The sequence below is a fragment of the Acomys minous genome (assembly GCF_964271855.1).
Source record: "Acomys minous genome assembly, chromosome: 5".
NCBI classification, from domain to species: domain Eukaryota; kingdom Metazoa; phylum Chordata; class Mammalia; order Rodentia; family Muridae; genus Acomys; species Acomys minous.
This window is the reverse complement of record NC_140494.1, coordinates 111,597,455-111,620,701: the sequence shown is the minus strand read 5'-3', so window position 1 is coordinate 111,620,701 and position 23,247 is coordinate 111,597,455. Positions and strand designations below refer to the sequence as shown.

Below are 23,247 nucleotides of genomic sequence, written 5' to 3'. Positions count from 1 at the left end.
CAAGTTTTAAGTTATTTTAACCCAGAGACTAAGGAAATTATGTTTATCCACTGCAGGTTCAATATCCATACATCCTCTAGAGAGACGGCACCCAGGGGTACAGTATTTTTTAAATATCCCTCCCTAATAAAGGATTAATTTAGATGTGCATGTGTATTCAGGGGGTCAGAATGAGGCAGTTACGAGCTACCTGACTATAGGTGCTGAAAACTAAATTCTAGTCCTCTGGAAGAGCAAACTGGCCATTTATCTAGTCCTTAAATATTCTTTTTTCCCCTTTCCTTCCCTTTTCTTTTTTCTTTTCTTTTCTTTTTTTTTTTTTTTTTTTTTGGCTTTTGGTTTTTGGAGACAGGGTTTCTCTGTCTTGGCTGTCCTGGACTGGCTTTGTAGACCAGGCTGGCCTCGAACTCACAGAGATTTGCCTGCCTCTGCCTCCCAAGTGCTGGGATTACAGACCTGTGCCACTATAAAAATATTTTTATTTAAAAAATATGTACGTGTAGGTGTGTGTATACCACATGAGTAGTGAGTGCCTGTAGAGACCAGGAGGCAGCAGATTCCTGTGGAGCCTTGAGTTACAGCTGGGAGCCAACTACAGTGGGTGCTGGGAAGCAAACGGAGGAGGGCCTCTACGGGAGGTGCTCTCAACCGACGTGCCATCTCTGCAGCCTCTTGAGTAGCGCTCCTCGTTCCGAATGTATGTGCACCATGTGGATGCCTGGTGCCAGAGGAGGCCAAAAGAGAGTTCTGGATCCCCTGGGACTGGAGTTACAGAGAGCTGTGAGGTGCTCTGTGGTTCCTGGGGACTGACCCCGGGTCCTCTCTGCAAGAGCACCAAGCATTCTTAACCTCCTAGCTAGGTCTCCAAACCCAGCCTGAATATTCCAGCAATCTTTTCCTATGCTCAGCTTGTTAGCAACATGTGCTTCTGTCCTTATCAGGAATGCCCGAGACGATGTATTTCTTGCTTATGGCTTGTGACGCAGTTTGTTGCACTGATTCACCTAACCTCCAAAATGGCCCTGAGTGTGAACTTATCTGTGAGTCACGGAAACTCTTATCCGCCAAGAGTAATTTACCCAAGGTCTCCGATCAACAGAGGGCTTAGGTTTTTGGATGTTGCATTTTCTGACCTCCAAGACTCTTTCACAACTTACCAGCCGTGACAACATGCGGTTTAGAATTTGGTTTTCTAGTTTTAAAGTCTGTTGAAATAGTTACTCATAAAAAAAAAAATAATAAAGTTTACTGTTAAATTTCAGGGTTTTATATACTCGTTTTGTCAGTTCGCGCCGAGCATTATTACCTGCTTTTTTTTTCAGCAGCCCTAAATGAACAGATTATTCGTTATGAGATGGCTTATGCTTTTAGATATAATCCTCTCTTCATAAAAATGCTGATTGACATTCTAAAACTCTGTAAAACTCCCTGCTGCCCTGGGTACAAAAAAAAAACCCTAGGTCCCCTTTGCTGTAACTTGAACTCTCAGGTGTTGAAAACTGCGGTGTTTTGCTTTGTTTTGAGAGTGGGCGGCCAAAGGCGGTTTGGTTAACCAGGTGGCTTGGTGATTAGTCCTTGACAATTAACTGCTCGGGAATGCACAGCTGACTGCAGAAAAGATTCAAGGTGAACTCCGAACGCGATCCCGGAGCCGTGCTCAGCCCCGCCCCGTGGAGGCGTGGCAGCGGCGGGGCGGGGCTGGGCGGGGCGGGGCGCGGCCTTGGGTTATAGGACACGCAGGGCGCTCGTGGAGATTAGTCCGCTCGCAGGGGGACCCTCGGGACCCTCAGGATTGCGCAGGACCCCACGGCACCCGGAACCTTCCGACTCGGCTATGGCTGCCGCTCCGGGCGCCCGACTGCTGCGCGCCGCCTGCGCCTCCGTCGCTTTCCGTGGCCTGGACCGCCGTCGGCTGCTGTTCTGCGGGGCCCGCGCGGGAACCGCGGTCCCTCGGTGGCCCGCGAGCCCCGGCGTGCTTGCTGAGGCAGGACCTGGCCGGCCGCTGAGCGTGTCTGCACGAGTGTGGAACAGGTGAGACGCGGCGGCGGCTGGTGGGTCCCGGAGTCCCTGGCCTGCGTGCGTTTCCGCCCTTGGCTCTCTTCCGCCTCGCTGCCCGGTTGCTGACCCCGCGCCTGAGAGCTCTTCCCGTGACGCCGCCAGCGTGCCGGGCCTGGCTCAGGCGGTGAGCCGGCTCCGCGGCTTCCTCGGTGGACCTTACCTTCGTGGTCGCTCCCCTGGCGTGGCTAGCACACGCTGGCCTTTTGTGCTGACTTCAGCTGGGGGAGGGACGGTTAGGAGCACCTGCCTAGTAGTGGGAATGGCAGGGTAGGCTTTAAACCCGCACTGGCTTAACTTCAGTCCCTGTAGACCTGGGATAGCAGTGTTGCCCTTACACAGGATGATTTAAGGGATAAACGATTACACACAAGTGACGCTGGTCTCGCAACCTGTTTGAAAGTGAGGGCTCAGTAGGCAACCGCCTCTTAGCAACAGTTCTTGGGGTCATAGTATAGAGAATTCTGTGGTAAATGTTGAGACGCGAGAGAAAACGCCCCCCCCCCCCCCAGTTGGAAGGTTGATATTGGGTATATTTGTTTTCAAAGGCATCCCCTTAGGTTTGCCTGGGATAAATTTTAGTTACAGTAAATTGTATTGTCAGTGCCAATACAAAACACACATGTTGCTTCAAAGGGAAGAAGATGACAGTTTCTTCAAAGCCAAACATGAGTGACCGTGGTCCGGAAACGCTGATTATGGTTTCCCTGAATTATATGTACCTCTGTGGAAGAACTTAGCTCAACTTTTGTAGTCACAGGCCTAAAGAAAGCCACAAATCAATGTGCTTGCCAGATGCATGGATGGGACACCGATGGACCACAGAGTTTTGAAGCTAAAGATGTAGATCTTTAGCGTTAGGATCGAAAGCTGATGGTCTGTTAAGATAACACATTCCAAAATTTCTTTACCTGCTAATCATAAAGCTGGAAACAGTGTCTGGTGATACATGGCCACAAAAGGCGTTAACAGCAGCCCAGGATGACTTTAACTGCCTCTAGGTCTGTCTCAGTCACCTCTTCACAACCATGAGTGTCTGTGTCTGGTTTTTCAGTCTGCAGATACAGCTTCTTCACAGAACTTCTGTTTGACTCCAGTAGAGTATAGCAGGAAATGTGAACATACCTGAGCACACACGTACACATATTTTGCATGAAATGAGAGGGAAATGCAGGGATGCAATGTTCAGTCATATTTCCCCTGGCCTGTTCAACTGTGAATGCCTTCATTTCTATGGCAGATACTTTCTGGATTTAAGTTGTGACATATATTGAACATAATCAGTGTAACTAGTGTCTAAGGACACACACACACACACACTTTTGCAAATTGGTTCCCATGATTTTGTCACTAGGTTTTTTTTTTTTATTTCCATGACAGAGTTTTCTGTATAGCCTTGGCTGTCCTGGACTCACTTGTAGACCAGGCTGGCCTTGAACTCACAGCGAGTTGCCTGCCTCTGTCTCCCGAGTGCTGGGATTACTGGAGTGCGCCACCACGCCCAGATGGATGTTCTATTTCATGACACAGAACTTCAAGTAGATTTTCTAGCTCTCACCATGCCATACCTTTGCTCTTAACACAGCAGCTCCCAGCCATATGTGGTTATTGAACACCAAGATAATTGAAGCTAAATAATATTTACGGTTCTGTCTTGCAGTTATGCTAGCTGCATTTCAGGGATTTAGCATGTGGCGAGTGTCTGCTTGGCATTGCCAGTGTAGGACATTCCTGTTTAAGTAAGTCACATTGGACAGCAATTCTAGAAGCTGAGTTTTAAATTCCACATTTATATAAGTTCTCAATAAGAATATTGAAAAGCATTTATTCCCAAACGGATACAATACTTGATAGTTTGGAGCAGTTTGAGCACCAAGGGCTTTCACATATGTTATTTCTGTTACATCTGTACTTTTAAAACAATCCTGCAAAGTAGGTAGGTAGATAGGTGGGCATAACATTTCCATAATAAGTAGCTGGCAAAACCCGGCCTGGACCTTGAGTAGGTTTTGTCTGTCTTCATGTAGTGTCCCGGTGGGAGCAGGATCCTCCTGTGTGTCAGGCATGTTATCTACTGCAGTGCCACAGCTGGCAGCTCTTTAGTTCATGCTTTCATGAGTCATTTCAGAGAGCAAAGGTGAAGGAGAAGGCCGTAGACTCACCCTTTTCTCTTGTTAGTGCCCCACGTTATGTAGTGAAAGGGTAACAGCAGCTATGCCTTACTCCAGCAGTTCTCAGCCTGTGGTTTGTGAGCCCTTTGCGTGTGTGTGTCGGGGGGTGTCAAACAACCCTTTTGCAGGGGTTGCCCAAGACCATTGGAAAACACAGATATTTATATTACAATTCATAACAGTAGAAAAATTGCAGTTATGAGGTTGCAATGAAATAATTTTATGGTTGCGGGACACCACAGCAGGAGGAACTGTATCAAGGGCCGCAGTATTAGGGAGGCTGAGACCCACTGCCTGCCTCCATTGAGCCGGGGAAGCCCTACAGGAGAATGGCTGTGTTTATGTGTCTGCTGGGCTTGAGCAGAACAAGTGGCTGTTGATTTTGTGAGTAAAGTTTAAAAGAATTACATTTATTCCACTACTGGAAATCTTACCTAGTTCTTAGAAGGGGGTGCATGGGTGCGGCCAGGGGTGGGGTGGGGGCGGCTCTGTACAATTGACCAGTCAATCATTGAGAGTGAGCAGACAGAAGTCAACTCAGAGGAAGTTTATAAAAATACTCTGTTCAGGTAGTAGAGTGCCTGTGCAGTGTGTGTGAAGCCCTGTTTTATTTTCTACTGGGTGGCGTGACATACACTTGTAACGCCACACTTGGGAGTTTGGAGGCATGAGCTCAGAAGGTCAAGGCCCTCCTTGGCTACATGGAATTAGTAGCATTTTGTAAAACAAACAAAAAAAGTACTTTAATGCTTTAGTCAGTGGGGCCACTACTCTGTTCTACCTGCTTGTAAGGAGTGGTTTCCATATGGGTGCTTCCATAAAAGTGCGTGTTAGAACCACGCCCAGAAGCTGTGTCTTGTGCATCGTAGCTTCTCTTCTCTTTCACTTGAAGAAGTACCCTTTCCCCTCTTGGTTGTGCTTCCTTCCTTGCCCTTTAATGAATCAATTACTAATCTTAGCATTTGTTAACTAGGGCTGCATAACTTTAGTGCAGTGGTTCTCAACCTTCCTAATGCGGTGACTCCGTAATACAGTTCCTCATGCTGTGCCAGCCCTCAACCATAACTACTTCATAACTATAATTTTGCTGCTGCTATGAATTGTATTGCGGATATCTAATATGTGACCCCTGTGAAAGGGTCCTTCAGCCCTGAGGTTGAGAACCACTGCTTTAGGACATAGTAGGCGTCTGGGCCTCTAGCAGCAAAAGAACTTGGGCTTTAAATAAAAGCTGCAGATCCACGTTTTAGCTCTACGATGGCTTAGACACTTTGTACATTGTCTAAACTGTAAGATAAACGTCTTGACAAGAGGCTGATGTTAAAGTGATTTGAAGTGCCTTTGTTGTAAGTTTAGCTCTTCTGTGTTCTAGAACAGCAAACCTAAAGCCCCCCAGTTTTGAGCAATTCCACAAACACCCTGTTTAGCTGTAGCTTAGCTTCCAGGCATTTGTGCATGTCTTAGCTCTCTGACTTATATCCTGTATGAGTTGGGGAAAATCCCATCTGGTTTTTCAGGTATTGAAAGCCAAACAAATTCTAAATGTGAGCTCATTTTCAGCTTCCACAAAGCCTTTTCTAACCCTAGTAACCCTAGGTTAAGCCCCAGGTTGCTCAAGCTGAAAATATCCTTTCCTACTCGTGTGTGTGTGTGTGTGTGTGTGTGTGTGTGTGTGTGTGTGTGTGTGTTGTATCTTAATAGTGATGTAAATAGATTTCTAAGCTTCTGTTTTATTGCATAGTACAACTGGCTCAAGTCCCTGCCCTTACATCCTTTTTAAATGTGTGTTTCTAGAGAATTTCTTAGCCTTAAGGGCTGTGGTCATTCTCAATTGTTTTATCTTAAAAAAAAAAGAAAAAGAAAGAAAGAAAGTAGTTATGGGGAACACAGTTCCTTAGTGTAAGGGCATTTGTTTTACAGAGCCGGGTTGAGACTAAGGCATACAAGAGTGTTGCCCTGGCCAGAGAGATAGCTCAGAGGTTATGAGCACTGGCTGCTTTTCTGAAGACCCTTAGTTCAATTCCCAGGAACCACATGGTGGCTCACAACCATCCATAATGAGACCTGGTGCCCTCTTCTGGAGTGCAGGTGTACATGCAGGCAGAGTACTGTATATATAATAAATCTTTAAAAAACAAAAAAAGTGTTGCCCTAAATGTCTCTGAAGCCATGCAAGAAGACTTTTTTTTCTGTTTTTTGACAGTGCTGGGAATTGAACACATATTAGTGTTGCCAGGCAAGTAAAAACACTTGTTTTAAAGGCCTCTCAGACCACCATTGAAAAGTTTGGAGCTGGGTGCAGTGGTGGTGCCATCTTAATCCCAGCACTTGAAAGGCAGGCAGATCTCTGTGAGTTCAAGGCCAGCCTGGTCTACAGAGTGAGTCCAGGACAGCCAGTACTATTACACACAAAACAAGTCTCAAAAGAATAAAAACAAACAAACAAACAAAAAAAGTAGTTTGGGAGCATAGACTTGTTTTTGAGGCACATCACGCTCACTCAATTTTATATCATTTCTTTAGTTTAAAAAATATTAGAATATATGCATTGTACAAAGTGGTGAAAATTTTCACTGATATTATAAGATGCATTTCTATTGGGCCTTTCTAATCAGGATCCTTTTATTCAGTGTCATACTAACACTTTATCCACTTGTGGTGGAGGTTCATCTGACTTATTTGTGAAATGTAGTGACTGGATCTGTGCTTCTGAAAGCTTCTGAATTGTTAGCTCTGAAATTCCTCAGACCTGGGTATTAATCTCTAGTGAATTGGCTCTTATTGGGGAGGGGGGCTATTGCAATCTATTGATAGTGGTAAAAATTACAACTAATTATTATAAGTCTGTTATCTTCTAAGTGTTGGTAATGGAGGAGACAGCTTCAGGTGCTAGTGTAAGGGTAGTTTTCTACATTAAAGATGTTTGGTAGAAAAGAGAGCAATTTAGGTTAACTAGATGACAGAAAACATAGTAAGAACACATTCAAAGGTGTGTACCTTTCTAAGATTCTGTTAGTTCTGTTGATTTTTGAATATACCCTGTGGGCTAACATGAAATGTTCAAAAACTCACAAAAGTGTAAACAGCTACCCCTTGGGGTCAGAGTCTCCCTGACCGCACATCTGCACTGTAGTGACCCTGGCTAGCGGATTGACTTTCATTTATAAAGCTGGCCACAAAGGTCTTGAACTCTTAGGGCCATGGTCACAGGGACTGTTCTCCTGAGAGCTTGTGAAAGCAAAATAGATTTCATGAACTGGAGCTGTAGCTTGGTGGTCAGGTGTGTGCTTAGCGTGCGTGAGGGTCTGGATTAATCTCTGGCATGGAAACCAAACCAGAGTCAATGTTGCTACCATGACAAAACCCAGTAGACTTCCTGGGTGGTAGTGATTGCTGAGTGTTTTCACAGATCAGTGACTAGTGAGGAGACAAACTCTACAGCCCCATAAAGTTGCTGGGTCAGGAACCTTTTTGTTTCTTTTAAACTTGCCCTCTGTAGGTGGGGTAGATGGATAGACCCTGAGTTCGTGCTGTCTTCTTCCCACATGCATGTTTATTCATTTGTCCTTGCAGGTTAAGTTGTGGCTTTTTTTTTTCTGTCATTTGTTACTCCTGTGTGAGTATGTTGATGATGTGTATGTGGGCACCCATGGCGAATATATAGAGGCCAGGTGATCATTTCTTCCCTTTACATGAGTTCCAGGGATCCAACTCAGGCTTTCATGGCAAGAGCCTTTATCCACCGAACTGTCTCTCTGGCCCTTGAGTTATATTTTGAAATTACCAGAATACTGAAATGCTGCTCCTTTCCCAGCTCAGAAGACAAGATCACAGTCCACTTCAAGAACCGTGATGGTGAAATGCTAACAACCAAGGGGAAAGTCGGTGACTCACTGCTAGATGTTGTGGTTGAAAATAATCTAGATATTGATGGTTTTGGTAAGTGTTCCTGAAACTCCCCAGGTAAAGTTCTGAATAGGGTATAGGCTTTGTTTTTGTTTTTAAATTTTAAACTGTGACATTTTAAGTAAATACTATAATGTAAGACATGTTAATTTTTTTAATTGTAAAAATAATTAGAGGCTGGAAAAAGAACAAGAGCAAGCTCAATGTTTAACACCACATACTACTCTTCCAGAGGATCTTAGTTCTGTTCCCAGCACATTGGTCAGTTGGCTTGTGGTTGCCTGTAATTCTGGCTCCCAGAGATCCTATCCCTCTTCTGTTTTTCCTGATACCTGCACACATATGGTATACACTCAGGTAGAGACATACTCACATACACACTGTAAAAAACCCAAGATGAATAATAGAGTGATGCTATTGTTTAACTTTAGAAAAGAACTTAAATGTGTCATGAGTTTATTGTGGCCCATTGGCTACTGTTTACCTGTGTGCTGCAAATCTAACCACATGTGCAAAGCTGACGCTCCCACACCTCCAAAATACACTTCAGGCAAGCACTGATTGTGCCTAAATGGCTCAGGTTTTTTGTGTTTTGTTTTTTTTCCTCATTGCCATCTTTGTCACCTGGGAAATGTAGAGTTTGGGGCTCAGGAAATGTAGCCAGCATGTTTTATTTATTTATGTGTGTGTGTGTGTGTGTGTGTGTGTGTGTGTGTGTGTGTAAACTCTTGAGCCAATTTTTATGTGTAGGCTTGCTTGTGCCATATCGTATGTGTCATGTGTGGAGGTCAGTTCTTCTGCCATGTGGGTCCTGAGGGTCACATTCAGGTTTTCAGGCTGGCGGCAGGCACCTTCACCAGACAGGCCGTCTGGCCAGCCTCGCAGCACATCTTATAACAAGCTGCGCCCATATTTTGGATGGTGCACGTTAGAGTTGAAGAAGCACTAGTCTAGAGCAGGGCTCCGTAAATCTTTCCACTTAATTCCTTTTTGTTCAAGACATTTTATACAACCTTGAGTGAGTAGTTTATAGTTACACAAGTCAGACATTTACTGATAATAAATCATGTTTACTTTAAATCAGGTCGATATTTCTTTCTTTTATATAAAGAACTAATTTTTTAAAATTTATTTTGAGGGGTGTTTTAAGATGACAACATAGCCCTGGCTGTTCTGCTGGCCTTGAACTGACAGAGCCACCTGTCTCTGCCTCCCAAGTGCTGGGATAACGCCCTGAGTATGTTGCTTCAGGGCACGGATCACATCCTACTGTAAGAACTGTTAGTTCTTTCCTCTTCCATTTTCTCATTGTGCATTAAATCTGCCTCCATGTTAATGCTTATTGCAGTTTTCTTGTCAGAAGGAACATCCCTTTCATTAAATAATAAATTTCAAAAAGCTGCATCCTGAGCGCTGGGGTCATAGGCATGTGCCACCAAGCCCAGCTGAATTGCACTTTTAGTTAAGCTTTGCTGAAGTATTCTCTCACAATGGGTGCTAGTGTGCTGAACAGCAGTTGAGAATAAACTCTAGGATCAGACAGACTGTGGTTCTCAATCCAGCATTGTCACTGGAGGCCTGAGGCGTGCTGCTTTAACTTCTTTGTGCCCATTTTTAGGCTTTGGAGAATAAGGGCAATAACAGTTCTGCCCTCGCTGGGTTGTTTAAGATGCAGCAGTGAAGGGATTATCGCAGGGCTAGGTTTGACAAGAGCAGTAGTGTTCATGACATTTTAGTTTGGTCTATTCTCCCATCCCCCATCAGAATCACCCCTGCAAATCTGCAGCGTCCTTGGAAAGCAGCAGCCCTGTAATTCTAGTGTTGGTAAAAACCATCCCCTATCTGACCCCTGGAAGACAGACAGTCCCATGCCCATAATACTGTCCCTATTTTCCTTGCTTGCAGTTTCCTAGAAGAGCTCCAGTCTAGGGAGTGCCTTGATCCTTCTTGTAGGCTGGCATGTGCTGAGAGCTGTCTACAGAGTATTTGCCTAAAATGATCAGCTTGCTTGGGTTGTGGTACCAGTTGGGCTGAGCAAGAGGCAGCTCCACAAGGAGTGGAACCTGTAGACTGAGATGCCTATAGCAGGCTGAGTGGCTCTGGGATCTAGAAGACAAAGGACTCTACTCTCTCATCTCTGGCTGACCTTGAGATTTCTTACAATCAGGAATGAAGACTAAGACACAGCTTGTGTGGCTGTTGAAGGATTTGCCTAGTTACCTGAGCCTCCTGGCACGAGACATGTAAGCCCCTGGCCAGTCATTTAGCTGGCTGCTAAGCTGAGGTTCACACACCAAGGAATAGGAGCTTTAGAGAATTTGTCTAGAACAATGACTAGAAAATAAAGAGCAGCAGTGACCACCGATGAGAGCAGCAACTGCCGCAGACCTGGGGCAGGGTGAGCTCCTTAGTTCCAGTTTTCATGGTGTGGTGTCTGCAGTGTGCACAGAAAGATACTCAAGATACATAGAGAGCAGCGTGTGGCCCTTACTTGGAAAAACAGACAAAAAGCTATCAACATAAATTGTCAATAAGGAGACTCAAGTGATAGATTTATTAAATAATCTTTTTGGTTTTTGTTGTTGTTTGTCTGTTTGATTTTGAGACTTGAGTGTCTCTGTAGCCCTGGCAAGATGTTGAGTCAGGTTTAAGAACTGTATGATAGTGTTCTTTGGCATGTTTGAGAGCTACATCTGTATGTAGAAGCTGTTAGCACTCTGTGAGAATATGTAAAAGAAACTGTGTTTTTCCAGCCCTTGAGAACACTTAGGTAAAAGCTGTAACCAAGCAAGGCTATTTTTGTCATTTTCTCTGTAGATTCAACTTCACTTTTAGGAAGATATGCTTGTCCTAAGCAGTTTACTTACAGAGATGTTTCTTACAGAAAAGATGAGCAAAACCAGCTGCCCATCAACAGAGAGCTGATATGTGGTCATAGACTGTAAGCTTGTATAAGACAATTCTAGAACGGTTTTAAGAATTAAACACCAGAAGGGGTTTTTTGTTTGTTTGTTTGTTTAAAAAATTCCTCTACTATATTACTTTTCTGTTGCTCTGATGAAACACCTAACTTATTGTATATATCCCCTGCTGGCCTTGAAATTAACGTCTCTGAGGCTGGCCTTGAACTGCTGATCTTCCTTCTCCGTCTCTGAGTGTTGGGAGTGCATGGGCCACCATGCCTGGCTTCTGTCATGCTGGTGAGTAAACCTCAGGTATCACATATGCTAGGAGCTACATGCCCAGCTCCAGTTCTAACTAGCATCTTACAGAAATGTAAGAATAACAGAATATAGAAAACCACAACATCTTCTGCAGGGGTTTTACTGTGAAATATTTACCTATTTTATAAAGTGTGTAAAGTGTGAGTCAAAGTTAAAACAGTGTTTTTCTCCCTAACTCCTTTTTGGTGTGCTTAAGTAGGGTTTTCCTGCCTGGGTTTGTTTGCCCACTCTGTCACTCTCTCAGTCTTGGGACTTTGGACTACAGCCCTAACTTCTTTTCTTGTCTTCTCATCAGTAGAATGGGGCTAATATTGGTAACTACCTCATAAGGCTGCTGTGAAGATCAAATGAGTCAATCCAAGTATATCAGGATCTTTTCTGTTGTGATAAAACACCCTTGACCAAAAGTAACTTAGGGAAGAACGAGTTTATCTCTGATTACATACATTTCCAGGTGGAAAGCACATAATAGTGAGAGAGACATGGCAGCAGGAGGCCTTGGCAGAAAGCTTGGAGATCACATCTGCAACCACAGTTGTGAAAGACAGAGTGTGAGCCTGAAATGGGGGAGCCTACAAACTCATGACTCAGTCACATGCTTCTTCCAGTAAGGCTGTACCTCCTAAAGGTTTCCATAACATCCCCCCAAACAGCACCAACTACTGGGGTCCAGTTGTTCAAACATCTGGGCTGCCCACATGGCTGACCAAGTCCAGTTCTGCAGACCATGTGGTCTCATCCATTCTGTGGCCTTAAGCTCTTCCTAGATGCTGATAAAGATTAAGTTTACATCTTTGATTCAGTTCTCTCCTCTGAGCTTGAACTTGTAGACTCAACTCCACACTTTATATTTATTTTTGGAAATCCTAAATGTATTTAAAACCCAGGTATTGATTTTTAAAAAGCATTTATCTCTTCCACCACATGTGTAGAATATTTGTGAGTATAGGCATACACGCATGCTATAATACATGTGTGGAGGGCTGAGGACAGGTTGCAGGAGTTAATTCTTTTCCACCATGTTCATTATGAGCATGAATCTCAAGGCATCACTCAGGCTTGGCAGCAGTTGTCCTACCCACTGAGCCATATTGCTGCTAAAAATCATGCTCTTAAAACGGCTTTTGATTCCAGCCTTCCCCTAAAGCAGTCTTTCCTCCAGCATTTCCTGTATCTGCGATGAGCACTGTCCAGCTACTGCAGGCTGAAACCTGAGCAGCATTTTTTCCCTGGTACATCCAGCCCATCAGCACCTACTCTCACTTAAGCCTCCAGAAGCTCCTCTTGGCTCCCTTGTATTTATTACTTTGCTCTGCTAAGCCACTGCATACCTGGACCTGAAAACCTGCTTCCAGTCTTGAGCTTGCAGCTGGGTTGATTGTCTTAACATCAGCTGGGTCAGTTCTCTGACTAAAGCCACAAAGGCCTGCCATTGCACTTAGGATTAAGTCCACATTCCTCATGCCTCGAAGGCTACACATGGTATGCCCTCCCTCTGCTCTTCCTCTCCTCCACTTCTCATTGTTCTTCCTATTTTGGTGATGCTGACCTCTTAGAAGCTTGAACTCATCCCAAATCAGCACCCTGGAGACATCATGTGCACACTTCCCTCTACCAAGACACTATAATAAGCATCCCACAAATGCCTATTTACTATTCTGTATCGAGCAAGTGTGTTTGTATTAGTCCCTTATGTCATACAAGGAAACACATAGCAGATAGTGACAAACACTGTGGAAGAAATGACTGCATTCTGGGATGTAGGGTGTTGGGCTCAGGTAACAAAAGAAGTCCTCCTTTGCCTGATCACCCAGCCAATCCCAAACCCTTATACCCTTGCACTGCTTGTAGCACCCCGCCTGTGATAGTTTGTCTGTTCCACTGCTTTGCTTCAAACCATCCTTTCATGGCATTGACCACATTTCAGTACTACGTTCATTCACTCCTGTGTCCTTGTTCCACTGGACTCTGCTGAGGGATGCAGTCACTCTCAACTTATTCCTTATTGTGTATGGAGGAATGAGTAAATAAATAAGGCAAAATGGACAGTTATAAACTTGAGATGCAATGTAATACATAAATATTCTTTCTACCAACTTTTATGATAATAGATCACCTTTTTAGTATTGTGTGTTTCAGTGTTCTGCCACTTGGGGGCAGTTACACATCTGTGATTAAATTGATCTAGTTTATCATTTCAAACTTTGTTCTGTATTCTTGAATGGCTGTTTTATGAATATTCAAGATAATAGGTCCCAGCAATGTTTATAGAAGTATATATATGTTTGATGTTATGTTTACTGTTATATTTCTGATATGCTAGCTCATCCTTTAGACAATATGTTTATATATAATTTCACATTTTCAGTATGTAACTTCCTACACAGCTGTATTATAGAATACAGCTAGGAAAGGGGATAGGTGTGGGCAGGTGGCATCATAATGAACAAAATAACATTAATAGAAGACTCATACTGGAAATGTCTTGTCAGCAACACTCAGATTTCATAAATGAGAAGTGTGAATTTCATATATCTGTACAGTGCACTTTTATTATTGCCATTCACCACTACTTCCCTCCAACTTCCTTTAGTGTCCCCTACCTTGTCTTCTTTTAAACTTCATGTCCTCTTCCTTTTGGTTATTAACACCCCCCCCCCCCCGCGAGACCAGTTAGTGCTGCTAATATGTGATGGGTGGAGAGCCATCCACTGGGGCGTGGCCTACCTACCAATGTCATGTCCTCAAAAAACAGTGGATGTCTCACCCTTAGCAACTATCAACTACCAATAGTTCCCTCTCAAGGGAGCTTCTCCATCCATGCTGGGATTTTGATTGGCTTGATGTGCAGGTAACATGCAACAGCTGTGTCATGTCCACATGTCAGCATTTCATAGCCTTCCTCCTCATCATCCAGTGCTTAACATTCTTTCTGTACCCTCTTCCATAATGCTCCCTGAGCCTTTATGGTTACTTATTTTGGTATTTTGACCAGTTATAAGTCTCTGCACTAATCACTGCCTACTGCAGAATGAAGAAGCTTCTCCCACCAGAGTTGAGAGCAACACAAATGAGTGGTTATAAACATGAACATTTAGGTGGCCATTAGATAGCTTAACCAACAAACAAAACAACCATAAATTCCTACGGCCTGTGATCTCTCTTGTCATGGACTCTTGACCAGGTTTACAGTACCAGACTTGAAATCTCTTAAGTGAAGCCAGCTTAACATCCAATCAGAAAGTTGTTGGTTACCCCATGACATGACAGTCATGCCACTGTTGCACCAATGGGCACATCTTGTCATTGCACCAATGGCCTATCTTGTCATTCAGGTTAATATTCTAGTATGCAGGTCTAATACTGGATGAGACCATTGGTAGAGTTAACTCCCACACCCTGCAGCCTGAGATTTCGTACCCTTTCCAAATAGTAATTATCACAACCTACCAGGTATGTTGCCAATACATATAATTTATTTATACTCATGATTCTTATAACTCCCAGATGAGGTTGCTATAGGTACTATTAAGAAAACTGAAGTACAGAGGGTAAAGACGCCTACAATGACGTAGTTAGTAAATAGAAGAGGTGATTATAGGTGGGGAATCTGATTCCAGAGCTCATATACTCTTGTGCTTCATTACTTGGGCCCTCCTGAGGCTATCACTGCCTTGAAATGGCTCCAATAAAAACTAAGGTGTTTTCTCTTCTCCTCTTCTCTTTTCTTCTCCCTCTCCCTCTGCCTCCTTTCCTCCTTCCCTCCCTCCCTCCTTCCCTCCCTCTCCCCCTCCCTCCCTCCCTCTTCCCCCTCCCTCCCTGCCTCTCTCTCTTTCTCTCTGTCTGTCTGTCTGTCTCCCTCCCTCCCTCCTTCCCTTCCTCCCCCTCTCTCTGTGGTTATATGTGTTTTGGTGCATGATATGAAGTTTTCTCACCTACCTTGTTGAGACAGGTTTCTACTGCTGTGTTGTGTACTCTAGGCTATTTGGCTAGTGAACTTCTGGGAGGTCTTGTGTCCAAGTGTGCATGCGCGTGCGTGCGTGTGTATGTGTGTAATAACTGTTTTAAAATAAAAGTTTCTTTATGACTTGTTGCCATTGTGTGTTTAATTTATGTACTTATTTTATTTGCCTGTATCTCTGTGGTCACATAAAAAGTCCTCACTTGGAAGTAGTAGATCATGCAGGGAAAAGCTTAGGAAGCCTTGGCTTATATGGATGAGTTTCTTTGTGAGATTTCCGAATGAAGTCTGAGGCTGTTTCGCAGCATTCTGTCTTGAATGGGCTGGACAACATGATTTTGTTAGTTCACTTTGTGGGATGCCTGGCACATATTAAGACCTGAGTAAATAACTGTTAATTTAATGATTTAAAAGTAGAACAAGAGGCTGACTTCCACATTCACTGTGATATGTATGAACATGTGTGCACATACATACACAACACACAAATGTAGAAAAAATACAATTTAAAAATAGAGCACAAGAAATATTCACATTATTTAAAATTATGGTGCTCATTAAAACATCTTGTTTGATTCATCCTGATTAGTTAGAGGACTAGAGGGAAGAATATCTGCCTTTATTTAGGTGAAGGGTAGTTGCTTTCTCTTGGGTACAAGGCCTTATCAGTTGTGTTGAGCTCTCCAGGCAAGGTGAGTTATGTGCATATGATTATATACATCACTGCTCTTGTATTTCAGAATACATCTTTATGTATGTGTGTCTTAGTTATGAACTTATATACAGTTTAATATTAGAATTGTATAGCCTTTATGGTCCCCTTACATTACCTGTTCAGAACCTTTGTAAAGTACTGTGTGAGTGATTTCAGACTCTGTGTGTGTGTGTGTGTGTGTGTGTGTGTGTGTGTGTGTGTGTGTACCTGTTCCTGACTCATGGTTATTCAGTAATAGAGCCCTTTTGTTTAGTATTGTAGCTGATTCTAAAATTTAGGGACATTTCGCCACAGCCAGGTGTGCACTGCTGCAGTGATGCATGGCATGTTCCACCTCTGCTGCTTTTACAGGTGCATGTGAGGGAACCTTGGCCTGCTCCACCTGCCACCTTATCTTTGAGGATCATATATATGAGAAGTTAGATGCCATTACTGACGAGGAGAATGACATGCTTGACCTGGCTTATGGACTAACTAACAGGTAAGTTTGTTTGAAGGGCAAGATCTTTTAACTGTTGTTCAGGGTATCTTCACACTCGTGTGTGCTGAGGTCACAGGCAGAAGGCACAAAGCCTGACCTGTCTGGTAAGATTTTAAGGCTGCTTCACTGTTACCAACAACCTGGAAAGATCCATGCTGTATTCCTTTGGGTCTGAGATGCTGCCCGTGAGTAGAAGGGCCCTCGTGGGGAGAGAGCAAGTCATGACGTTTGAACATCCTCTGGGACAGTTGTCTTTCACTGTCTACACATGGCCCACACGTGTAAAACTTCCCTTTTACATAAGTCAAAGAATTAATTGGTAGTAATATAATTTCTAAATCTTAGTCTACTTTTATGCCAGGAATTAATATTTGTCACAATTTCAGAGGGTGAAATTTAATGGAATACTTTTTATAGTGTTCTTGAAGGACAGATTTGATAATTGAACAAAATTATAGTGGAAATTTTTACCTGTTTCAGAGGACTGAGTTTTCAAAGAAACTTAATATATAATAGTAATTATGTTAAGGTGACTAGTTCTTTTTCTAAGTGTATATTAAAGTAAATTAATCAGAGCATATTAATTAGTAGGTAGAATTTCTTTTAAACACAGTGAGCTCCACAATAGCAGGTGGCATTAGTGATACTATTTTTTAATTATCCAGTCTTACAGTTAGGGAAGCCTTCTCCTTGATTTACTGTTTCAAGGCATAATTAAGGAGGCTATTACTTACTGAGATTGGGTTTTGTTTAATGGTATTTTGCTACCTTAATGAAGAATAATTTTTTTAAAAAACTTCATTAGCTTACAAGAATCCATTTTTATATGGTAAGAATAAATTTTAAGTCGTTTTTATGATAGTAGTTTTATTAACTTCAGTTTGTTACTTTTATAGTTCATCGCCCTACTTTTCGTCCTGTTTGGTGTTAGGTTCTGAGGGCCTTGCCCATGCTAGACTGCTCTGTCTGTCAGTTAGCTATGTCCGCAGCCTCATCTCCCTTTTATGAAGGTGAGACCCTGGGAGGAGAGACTGAGCGCATCATAGCTTTTACATCCAAGCTCAGCGTGCCAGCTGCCCTGACCCGGAGCTGTCCTCTGGCCCAGTGTATGCTTGTTCTCCCATCACTGCACCTACAGTTTTCTGCTTTGCCTCCCTGACAGTTACTTCACTTTCTAAATCAAAGTTCCTCAAAGTGTAGCAAGTGTAGCCTTGTCTTACTCATCATATGAACACGCGGAGTATCTGACGTCTCACTTAAGGCCTCCCGAATTCTATAAACTGTCTGTATTGCCTTGCCATGTTTTGTTTTGTTTCATTTGCTCTTGCATATAGAGCTTGATGTGTAATTGAGTATTGCCAAGGCAATTTCTGATTCTACAAAGAAGAGTTCCTGATGGGAGGTCTTTTTTGTTTCTGTTTTTTTTTTTTTCTTCCAGTGTCAAAACTTCCTATGGTTAGCTAATGTGGCTTCTTTATTCTAGGACTCCCCAGTGGTGCCTCACTATATCTGACAGTGATATCTGAATCTGAATTTCAGATATCTGAATTTATGTGTTGATCCAGATACTTTTAAACTATAATTCTCTGTAATTTTTTTTTCCTCAGAGGAGGTGCTGGGGATTGAACTGGGGACTTTGTACATTAGGAATGTATCTGTTACAGAGCCACACCCTAGCCCATCACTTGTCCTTGTCAGTGCTTCACAGCAGCAAAAAAATGAAGCACCTGTGTCAGCTCTGATGCTCCTTTGAGCCTCCCTGAACCTCTTACCATGATCTCTAATGCTCTTGTCAAGTTCTTTTGCCTCTTAAAAGTATTCAGTCTTACCCACCCTTCAGAGTCTCTTCTAGACACTCTGTGTCCTGGCCAGAGCATGGCTTTCCCCTCAGAGAGGTTTTGTTGTTTTTTCTGTTCGTGTGGCATTTGTCACAGTTGCTCTCACATTGCTAATTATCAGTGAGTTGTCTTGTCTCATCTATCTGATTGAAAATTCACTCCATACTGTTGACATTAGCAATTAGTCTCTTCAGCATTCTTGCAAAGGAGCCTTTTATTCTCCATCTTGATGATCAGGCTAAGAAATAATAGAAAGTTGCCTATTAAAATACCATGTTTGCCGGTTTTGGACCACTGGCCTGTTTTACTCTAAATCTTGTGCTTTCCTCTGAAAATCTCTCCTGTGCCAAACATAGAACAGGTGTTAGTAAGAAGATATGGAGTTGAGTTAACATATAGTAGTGTACCTGTTGACATTTAGTAGAATAATCATTGACATTCAGTAGTACACCACTGACATTCAGGACTATACCCAGTGACATTTACTAGTAGAAAATTTTACTGCTATGCATTCAGAAATTATTTGATGAATCCATTAATAAAGCCAATGCCTTCATAACATGATTTGTGAAGACAGTTTGGATGTAAGATTAACCTCCCCCCTACCCTCCAGTATTTGGAATTACACCCAGGGCCTTGCACATACCAGCCAAGTACTTTACACTGAGCTATATTCCAGCCCTATATTTACTTTTTTATTTTGACTCGAAGTTAAATGTAAGCTGGAATTTAACTTACTCTTTAGCCCAGGCTTGCCCTCAACTTGCAATCCTTTTGTCTCAGCTTCCTAAGTAGCTGAGATGACAGGGTTGTGCCACCAACCCTAGCTTCTAAGAGAAAAGTGTTGCTGATTAAAATATGCCCTGTATTATCTTTTTACTTAATATACTGTATGCATTTGAAGAGTTACTTAAACATACCTGTACATATGTAACACATTTGTTGAAAACAAAACATCTGAGGGAAACATAATTGGTAGCAATTCTGTGAAAGGGAAGAAAATTGTGAGAGTCAGTCTTACAACAGATTACAGATGTGCATTTGCTGTGTTCCTCTACTGCTGGTAATGTTGGGTTAAAACCCTTCTGTCTTAACCAGCTAAGGAAACAAGTCTTTTAACTCCCAGCTAATTAAAATCATAGACTAAGGCCAAGCATGGTGGCTGTGATCCCAACATTTGGAAGATGGCGTGAGCTCCTGATCTGCCTTCATCTTCCAAATGCTGGGATCACAGGTTCTTGCCACCATGCTTGGCTTTAGTCTATAATTTTATTTAGCTGGGAGTTAAAGACTTGTTTCCTTAGCTCGCTAAGTCAGGTCTTATGTGTGTCTTCATGCCCTGGGGTTGTTTCTCTGCTTGTTGAGTATTGCACAAAGTAGAAGTTTTGCTGAGTCCTTCGGGCGGCACACTGGAGCCTCGTGAGGCTGGGCTTTAGTGGGTTGTTTGATGCCGACCTGCTGCCTGCTAGAGAGCATGTCGTGTGGGTGGTGGGGTCTGCCTCAGCTCAATGAAAACTTAGAGGATTAGCAAATCCTCCAACTGCTTTGGGCAAGAAAGTATGAAATTATCCTAAACAACTGCAGGCTTGTGAATGACATGTATCCAATACTGAACTTCCTTCCTTCCTTTGCTTGCAGGTCACGGCTGGGTTGCCAAGTCTGTCTGACCAAGGCTATGGACAATATGACTGTTCGTGTGCCTGAAGCAGTGGCGGATGTCAGACAGTCTGTTGACATGAGCAAGAATTCCTAAGCTACAATAAAAAAATATTTTCATGAAATTTTTACTTATTTTTATAATTATTTCTTAGTAGAAATAAGTGATTATATGACAGGATATATTTCTCAGTGTCAGTAGATGTGCTGTCTTAATTCAGTTTAAACTTAAATTATTAAAATGTCAGTATAAATTAGAAGACAGCTGATATAATAAACTCCTTATATATTTTACCATGACTGTGTTCAGTGATTTTAGTAAGTCATTACTGTGTGAGCTCATGTCCACTTTTTTAAAAAGTAAGTTTAAAAAGAGTGTCGTTGGGGCTGGAGAGTTAGATCAGCAATTAAGATCACTGGCTGCTCTTCTAGAGGACCCAGTTTAACTTTAACACCCACATGGAGGCTCATAATGGTCTGTAATTCCACTTCTGGCCTTCACAAACACTGTATACATGTGGTGTATAGTTATATATTCAGGTAAAACATTCATGCACATGAAATAAAAATGTCAAGAAACAGTTTTTACAGACTTATCCTTACCATAGTTTCATGTGGGTGGTAGAACTCTATCTAACATGGCTTGACCAGGATGTAGCGAGAGAATCTGTACTGGGACCCACTTCTGACTGTTACATGTTCAGACTGAAGCCAGAGAGATTAGGAAGATCTTAAGTGAGGTTGGCAAAGCAAGAGGCAAGGTGCATGGTGGCTAGAGGTGTTACAGTCACACAGCTGTGTTACAAGGACATCATGTGACCGACCTCTCAAACAGCACAGATACAAGACTATCCCAAACTGGCTGTGACTGGTGGGGCACACTGGGACCACTACAACTGGTCCCTCACTTCACAGCAGTGGAATTTCTGTATCATTATCCTTCAAAAATTGTGTTCATATTGTCCACCCAGTACAAGGACATATTCAGAAACTCCACTTAGGGATAGAGGGGCCAGAGAGTTAGCCCTGTCCAGGGGAACTCTTGATCCATTTCTGGAATTGTTTAGTGTGCCTTAAGAATAATTTCTTTCAGTTTGTCTTTACGCACTGTCTCAGGTGCCATGCTACCCATCTCAGAAGCCTGCATTCACCTTTTAAGGTGTCCTTTTATATTATAATAAAACTTTCCTCTTTACTTCGTCTTGTATTAAATTCTTTCTTTGGTGATTATAAGAACCTGGAAACACTGGGATGATGCCTCAGTCTGCTGTGCTTTGGAGAACTGACTCCTCAGCCTTCATCCACAGGCAGCATTATGTATGGCAGAATTTAAGTATAAATGTGTGTGGAAAAGATACTTAATTGGTAAGGGAAATGGTTAACTTTGAAGAGAGTAAATCCTTATAAATTTTTTATAATTTTGTTTCAGTAAGAATTATCATCTGAACATAAATGTAGTAATACTCATGGAAAAGTGCTGATTAAGCTAGGGAATAAGCAGAACTGGTTATTTTTATTCATCTCTATTTTAAGAGGAATACTACCAAGAAAAGACTTGATAACTTTTGAGCATATGCAGGGGGAGGAGGTCCCCCTCTGTCACAGTCATAGGGGAGTGGAGTAGGGGGAAAGCAGGAGGGAGGGAGGAATGGGAGGATATAAGGGATGGGATAACAATTGAGATGTAATATGAATAAATTAATAAAATATTAAAAAACACATACAAAAAAAAGAGGAATACTCATTCCTTATAGTCTTTTGAAAATAATATGTAAGTTGTTACCTATATCAGCATGGAAATCGAATGTCTGTATCTCCTGACTCATACCGTGTGATCAGGGTGCCACATCGCATAGCTCAGGGGGCACTGTTGTGTTTCTCCTTTTACACAGTCTGCTCAATAGTGTGCCACAGTCTCAGAAGCTAGGGTGTATCTTCAGCACACAGATAGTAGTTGCGTATGGAAGATGTTTACTCCTTATCTGAACCAAAAAAATAAAAAATTCTTCAGTGTTCACAAAGGGGTTACATTGTGTGTTCTCGAGTCACATGTGCTACCATTGTACTGTGAGGCCACAGCGTGCCCTTTGCAGTTTAAACACCAACTAATTTGGGGGAAAAACAGAATAAACGTGGGCGAAAAAGCATGAGCATAGTTCATGTGGAGTATCTCACTGCAGCTTGTTCATTTGTATAAATATGGATCAGGTGTAGAACTTGACACAGCATCCGTAAACTGACAGGCGAATAGAGCATCTTTCTCATGCCTCTTCCCCACAAGGCTCAGGGATTTAACAATGGAAAGAGGGTCAGAAAGACTGTAAGAGCCTGATGTTGTAGGTATTGGTAGCAAAACAATGCTGATGCCTATAGGGACCCACAAGCTGTGACTTAATGCACAAGACTTGTACAAGATCAAGCCAGCATGCTTGGCGGAGGACGATTATCAAGTCTCACCTTTAGTTGGGCTGTTATTGGCAATTGATGGCTACTGTGGAGGGAGAATCAGGTTTCTTCAGGGACTACATATTTCTTGAGATGCTACCACATGTTGGTAGATGGTCCTGTATCCATGCACGTGCAGGCAACACTGAATGGATTTTGGCTTTTAAAAAACATTTTAAGTATTTCATGTGTACAGGTATTTGCTTGCATGTAATTCTGTGCATCATATGCACACAGTGTCCATGGAAGCCAAAAGAGTGAGCCACATGGGTACCGGGTATCAAACCAGAATCCTCTGCAAGAGCAGCCAGTGCTCCTAACCACTGAGTCATCTCTCCAGCCCCTGGCTCAGTGAGTTGAAAGACTAGCACGTGAAGTTAGGAAGAAGAAGGGAGAGAGGGGAGAGAGGGGAGAGACTGGGGGTGGGCATGACCAAAACACATGTACATGTATGAAATTCTCAAAGAATAGGAAAAAAGGACAATTAAAGAATGCCCTCCATGAGGGCAAATGATGAAAGATATAATTTACATATACATACATAACTTGCTTGATCCAAACTGATCAATTTGCCAAGTGTTTTTTTTTTTTTAATTAATGTATAAATAGAGACTAGGAAGATCTTGAAGCATCTTGTGTTTGTTTATTGTTTAATGACTGTAATCCTTTGTGTATGGAACATGCTGTACTTTGGCAGTTCTTCAGATCAATTTATTAATTAGCATTAATATTCTTGTTCTACACAGATCACCTAAACTCACCCTTTTAGAGCATTTAACAGTGATACACATCATG

General features: G+C 42.5%; 1 protein-coding gene across 1 annotated transcript; it reads left to right on the top strand.

Annotated features, from left to right (window-relative positions):
* Nucleotides 1-1,693: 1,693 nt before the first annotated feature.
* FDX1 (ferredoxin 1) lies at nt 1,694-20,301 on the top strand. The gene is made up of 4 exons (XM_084781885.1): nt 1,694-2,031; nt 8,041-8,165; nt 16,384-16,513; nt 19,990-20,301. The coding sequence occupies exons 1-4, from the start codon at nt 1,835-1,837 to the stop codon at nt 20,102-20,104; spliced, it is 567 nt and encodes a 188-aa protein (XP_084638011.1). The 5' UTR covers nt 1,694-1,834; the 3' UTR covers nt 20,105-20,301.
* The last annotated feature ends 2,946 nt before the right edge of the window (nt 20,302-23,247 follow it).

What these genes read in the sequence shown, in the direction of transcription:
- FDX1 (XM_084781885.1), top strand. Translation starts at nt 1,835, where the DNA reads ATGGCTGCCGCTCCGGGCGCCCGACTGCTGCGCGCCGCCTGCGCCTCC. An exon ending in TCTGCACGAGTGTGGAACAG is followed by an intron (nt 2,032 to 8,040) that starts GTGAGACGCGGC and finishes CTCCTTTCCCAG; the next exon opens with CTCAGAAGACAAGATCACAG. An exon ending in GCTTATGGACTAACTAACAG is followed by an intron (nt 16,514 to 19,989) that starts GTAAGTTTGTTT and finishes CTTTGCTTGCAG; the next exon opens with GTCACGGCTGGGTTGCCAAG.